A 6,431-nucleotide genomic window follows, 5' to 3' on the forward strand; every position below is an offset into this window, starting at 1 on the left:
AATAGTTTCTTTTGATCGAGGATATAGAGTTTTCTACTGAAAATGCATATCTACCTGGCAAGTTTTAAGGTACAATTTTTTAAATTAAAATATTGTTGAGATTAATTAACTACCTTGGTGGTATCTAAACAGTTTATTCTGTAACATTATAGAAAATAGTTTATACTATTAGGAGGCCTAAAAAACTGACTTCACTGGGTATAAGTCAGATGAAAAAAAAGTATTAATTGATCAAAAAGAAAATTACATTTATGTTATCCAAAATATTTATCTGTGGTTGTATTGTCTGGCCAACAATGTATATTTGCTTGATCCCTGATGAATTTTTATTTTTCTCTGTGGAATCTTTATATTGCTTTTCAATGTTGACCACAGAATTACATAATTCTCAATGGAAGTGTAAATATCCACAAAGATTCTTTTCTCTTGGATTCTTTCTCCAAGCGTTGATTTCACTTTCAACATTTCTGGAATGACATGCAAGTTTAGAAATAGCATATAATACTTTACCTTCAAACTAGAAATTTCTTATATTTTACTCAATATTAACTATAATTACTCAATAAGCAATATAGTAGCCTGAGAACCCTTGCAAGGAGCTTTTAATTGTTTTATTTAGAATACCATAGAGTCAATTTACCTAGCAGGTTAAAGTCTGGAAAGACAGAAGTGACCATCTCTTTTCAAAGAATGTTTAAGTCAAGAAGCTTGTGTGTGTCTTCAGACTAGTCCTGACTTCAGGCAACTGTCTGGATTATATTGGCAAGATTTTCAGAAATGATTTGTTATTGTCTTCTTGCCAGGGCTGGGAGAGATGACTGCACTAAGTTTATCAAGTTGACTTCCCGTTTCACAGTCTCTCAGTTTTCAGCCTGATGCCTTAAGCATTATACCAAATCAAATCTCTTCTCCATGGCAATTGCAGTAAAATCATTTGGTTTTATAGTACTTAACAATTAAATAGATTTATTAGAGCATATATTTTTATGCAATTGTTAGCACTCAAGTTAAATAATGTTGGGCAGGCATTAGAACTTTGTAATAGCCCGAACCTCTAAGGACTGGGTTAGGCAGATAGTAGAAAGAAGTAGGCAATATTGTAAGAACATAATGTTGCAATGGGGAATAAAGTATTTCTGGGACTTTCCACATAGCATGGCTTACTTGGAAAAAATGCCCAGCTTGCTCAAATCATAAAGACAGGATTGCCTTTCCTATTGTCTGAGAAATATGTTGTCTTCCAATAGCATGTGGGTCCTATCGTGTATGTTTTACTTTTAATCTGAAATGCCTTTTAATTTTTTTCAAGAATGTAGAGGCTTTTTATATAATCAAGTACTTAAATGCCTTAGGGAATTATGGGAAGTAGAACAAAAGATTTCCACCAGGACTCAAAAAAGTCTCCATTTTTTCTTTTTTCATCTACTTGTTAGTGTATTCCTTCTGAGGAAATATCTTCTTGAACTCAGTTAAAACATGCACAGGATTACACATTATTATAAACTTTCATTACACAAATTGTTCTTTTATAGTTATTGAAATTGATAATTGGTTTTTATAAACCTCTGAATAGTTACTAATTACTTATTCTTTGCAGGACTCATAAGGAAGAATTAACCTTATCAGCATCTTTTAAACTACATGCTGTTTACTTTCTCAATGACGTCTTGGTGATCAAACAGATTTTATAATATACTTGTGATCTCGAATTTTTAGTTTAACCTGTTGTTTTCACCAACATGTTTCATTCTACTAAGAAAAACATTTTGAATTGTTTTATCTGCAATGAAGTGGTCAATCGTGAAAAACAACAAAAAAGATTTACTAAAGTAGATTTTGTTGTTATTATTTTTGGGCTTGTGGTTTATATATCTGATGTTGGAACAGATCTCTGGATGGCAAAGAACTTTTTATGTGAAGGCCAGTACTTGAAGGGCATCCTAATACTGTCCACAGGATTGTTTTCATCAATAATTATTCAGTTTTTCAGTTGTACCTGGTTTAAAGAAGATGAGACTGAAAAGCTTAATTGGAAGTTTTATCTATTACATTCTTTATGTGGTGGAATTTTTACAAGGTAAGTGCCAAATTTTAACCTAGAACAGACATACAATATGTATAAGAGCATTAAATGAATTTTTATAGATAGTGGTGATGTTAATACATAATGTGATTGCTTGTTGAATTTTTCGCACATTTTAAATTATTATTCCTACCTGTATGAACCAGGTCTCTGTAAATAATTGCTTCACTGAGTTCATAATAAAGGAGGCACAATACGCTTGGTACTTCAGTTTGACATCCAAGGCAATAATCTGCCTTGGGGTCAAAATGAAGATGATCTGCTTGCTTTCACAAAGTGTGGAGGCAAAGCCAATCTGTTTTCAGCTGGTTGCTTTGCTTAAAGGCAGCTGTCTTCTATGCTTTAATGTATTATGTGCAGAAAACCACCAAAAGGCCAATAAAACAGGTTACAGTGGAAGACAAAGGTGTTTGTTGCACTAATATACAAGTAGAGGATAATAGGTGTACAGTACCAGAAATTTGTATGTCAGCAGCATCTGAAAGACCATAAATCACATGTTTCTTTCCATTCTTTTATTTTGTTTTTTTATTCATCCAGTTCTTACATTATTGTTGTTAGAGTTCACCTATTCTGTTAGCTAATAAAAATTGTAAAGGTTTAAAATTAAAATCCATGTAACTATTCATACAATATCTATAAGACAATTTATATTTATCTAGCTTTCAGGAAGTAGAATCAAATGTAACTCATCAGCTTCTCCCTACGAGGTACAATAAATACATTACTTTATGAGATTCCACCTAATAACAGACTATTGAAGTCAATAGCAACCATAATACTCTGCAATCAACAGCCATGTGTTTCACAGTGTGTATGCATATTTTTGATTTTTTGGAACACCCAACCTTTCTAGCGTACATTGCAAATAGAAATGGAACACGATTTTCATCTAACTTAGAGATGAAATAACCAGAACTGGTGTATATACAGTATATCACAATAAATGAAGGCCCTTCTGTATGCAAGAGGAATTATATCACTGCTGTTTATATCCCAAAAGGAAAAGAGGGATAATATGTCTTTAGCAGCTGGATTGTAAAAACAAAAAATTGAATCTCAAGCTTTGTGATGCAAGATGTGTGAAAGTATTTATGTGGATAGATGGATGGGCTCAATTGGAAGGACTCCTTCAGAAGTCAAAAATGCAATCACAGAGCATTGTTTAAAGCAGACTGTTAAATACTTCCTGCAGGCTGTCATTTCATAAACAATAGCGACACAGGAGTTTTTTTTTAAAAAATAATAAGTTCCTACTTTATGAGGTGGACGAAAAGATCCTAAAAACATGTCTGATCTTCTAGCACCTCAGTACTGCCATCTATTGGTGATTTATAGCAATAAAGGCAGTATTTGTAATTCAACTCAGTATCAAGCAAATATCAGCTAATTCATCTTCCTTTTAATAAAATGTTTGGGATGGGGCAGGGAGGAAGAGTGGTGAAATGGCTATCTGGCCATTCTTGGGATTGCTGTAATAATAGAAACATCTGTGTTAAGATTTTATTTATTTCATTTGAACGATGTTTATGGCAGCCTATATTGTTATATAAAACAATTGTGTGGCTTACAACAAATAGATAACAAAACACAAAAATTAAAAGATTTCTACTAGCTGAAAGGATGCAAGTTCTAATGGTTAAGAGGAAGAGAAATAGAAAGATAGAAGGACAAGAAAGACAGAAAAGCAGGTATGGGCAGTTTTGTATTTCAAGGAAAGGAAAGATTGTGGGTGGATATTTTCTTCCTTAACGGATATAAAAACTTCAAGCTGTGAAAGACTGTATAGAAGAACAACTGGAAGGAAAAAGATTTAGGAGCTTTTACTCCTAGTAGTGGCTTTCTTAAAATTCTCACTTCCATGACTGCTTATTAGTAAAAAATAAATAAAATAAACCTGGAAGATTGATCTATATCTAATTCTCTATCTATTTAGCTTTTTTTTTACTTTAAAGAGAGGTTTCTCTCTCTCTCTCTCATTATAGATACTGTTTCACATTAAAATTTGGATATGAGGCTGCATTTATTTCAAACAGTTCCAACAACAACAACTTATGCATCAATGCAATGGCTGATATAAGTATGCTTCAGGTATTTAAAGCCTTCTTGGAAAGCACACCCCAGCTTATCCTTCAGATCCACATTGTGATGGCATCTGATGATTCTACTTTTTATCAATGTAAGTCTAATCTGTATTAAAAATGCAAAGCAATGCACTTATTTAAACATAAGTTGTCTGCAGTATTACAATGAAGATCAACATGATGATTTGCAAAATGTAATAGATTACCTTGAAAAGTAATTAATATATTTTAATATTGGTGTAATTAAGTATTAAAATATAAAGACTTGGTCAATTTTAAAAAGACTTTATCTGGGATAAACACTTTTAACCATAAGGAAGGAGATTATTGGGTTGGTAGCTAATTCTTAGTTTTCTTCTGCTTTATTTCAGGTACACACAGACACCTAAAGATTGTTTTTCAAAATTAGCTCAGATTATTTTGCCTTTATTGTTACTTTTATATTGGTTATATTGGTTATATAAATCTAAATAATAATAATAATAATAATAATAATAATAATAATAATAAACCACTTTGGGAATATTGTCATCCCAGAAGGTTGCCAATGAATTTTAATAATCATAAATGTCAGTCCTCAGATTAAGGCAACAGGAACTATGGCTGAAGATCTCTTCCCTTTGGAGCCATTTCATTAGTAAATTGATTAGTATAGCTTTTAGAGTAGACTAATTAGTTCATGTTCCTGTGTTATCCACCTTGTTTAAAAAAATGTTTTATAAAAAAATGGAAACTTTTTTGGCCTGAACTAACCCTCCATATTTTTGCTTTCTTTTAAAGATGTTTCCATCGCTTTGTCTTTCTGCAGCATTTCCTGTGCAACAGTGAACTATCAGATAGTTTTGCGAAAATCTCTACCTGATAAAAATGAATTTAGTGGGGTATTTTGCAAACTTATATATCTTGTCTATAAACTGATGACATTAACTTCTTGGATACTTACCATTATTTTACTCACAATGTTGAACATTATAGGTTCTATTGTTCTGCTAATTTTTCTTTGGTTTGGGAATCTAAGCTGGGTGACAAAGCAAAACACTGAATTTTGTAAATTTAAAGCAACAGAATATGTTTACAGAATGATTGTGGCAATCATTCTCATTTTTACCTTTTTTAATATCAAGGGAGAAAATACAGCAATTGTCCAGATTGTTTATTATGTTTTTCGAATAATTGTAAGTGTAATTATACTGTGCATATGTGGGTACTGGAAATCATTACTTGATGAAAAAATATATTTGTCAACATGGATAGTTGCAGTTGTAGTCTTCCTAATATTAGGTATTATTTCTCTTATTATATATTATACCCTTTTTCATCCTAGCATTTATTGCACACAAGACGAAGTTGATGGACCAGGAATAGAAAGAAAAGAACCATGCAGATTTAGTAAATTTCTAATACAATAAAGGATGCTAAATTAGGTCTGAAAAAATCTGTATGATTGTTAGATGGCAATATATAATTTTGGAAACTTTGGAACAGTGTTTAAAAGTCTGATTTTTCCAGACATTCAAGCCTATTTTGCTCCTTGACATTCAGGTAGGATCAGTGTGTTTTTCATTAATTTATTTTCATCAGATCTTTTTTTTTTCACTCTCAGCTGATAACCCTCCTCACAGATTCATGGAGAAAATAAAAGAAGGGGGTATTATGCATGCTACCTTGAGCCAAGCAAAATATAAATTTAATTAATAAATAATGGGAGGACGCTGCATAGTCCTCTCAATACTGTCACTAGTAATCTTTGCCTTTTAATGTGAAGATTGAAAGAATGAGTACAGGTAGTTCTTGACTTACAACAGTTCATTTATTTTATTTTTATTTTTTATTTTAATTCCATTTATATCCCGCCCTTCTCCGAAGACTCAGGGCGGCTTACAAGCTTAGCAGTAGCCTTCATTCTATGTATATGCCTGCTTATTAGGGCTTTCACACACACCCCAAGCGGCATTATTACAAAGTCAGCTTAATTGCCCCCAACAATCTGGGTCCTCATTTTACCTACCTCGGAAGGATGGAAGGCTGAGTCAACCTTGAGCCTGGTGGGATGCGAACCTGCAATAATTGCAGGCAGCTGGTGTTACTTAAGGAGGCATTAGCCCACTGCTCCACCAAGGCTCATTTAGTGACCATTCAAAGTTAAAACAGCACTGAAAAAAGTGGCAGGATTGCTTTTCACACTTAGAATGATTGCAGTATCCCCCATGGTCACATGATCAAAATTTGGATGTCTGGCAACAAAGTCATATTTATGATGGTTG

General features: G+C 32.6%; 1 protein-coding gene across 1 annotated transcript; it reads left to right on the forward strand.

Annotated features, from left to right (window-relative positions):
• Positions 1-4,150: 4,150 nt before the first annotated feature.
• On the forward strand, positions 4,151-5,576 carry XKR9 (XK related 9; the record flags this gene model as incomplete). Its single annotated transcript, XM_083359519.1, has 2 exons — positions 4,151-4,262; positions 4,948-5,576. The coding sequence occupies 2 exons, from the start codon at positions 4,151-4,153 to the stop codon at positions 5,574-5,576; spliced, it is 741 nt and encodes a 246-aa protein (XP_083215645.1).
• Between the last annotated feature and the right edge of the window lie 855 nt (positions 5,577-6,431).

The sequence above is a fragment of the Vipera ursinii genome (assembly GCF_947247035.1).
Source record: "Vipera ursinii genome assembly, chromosome: 3".
Taxonomy (NCBI): Eukaryota; Metazoa; Chordata; class Lepidosauria; order Squamata; family Viperidae; genus Vipera; species Vipera ursinii.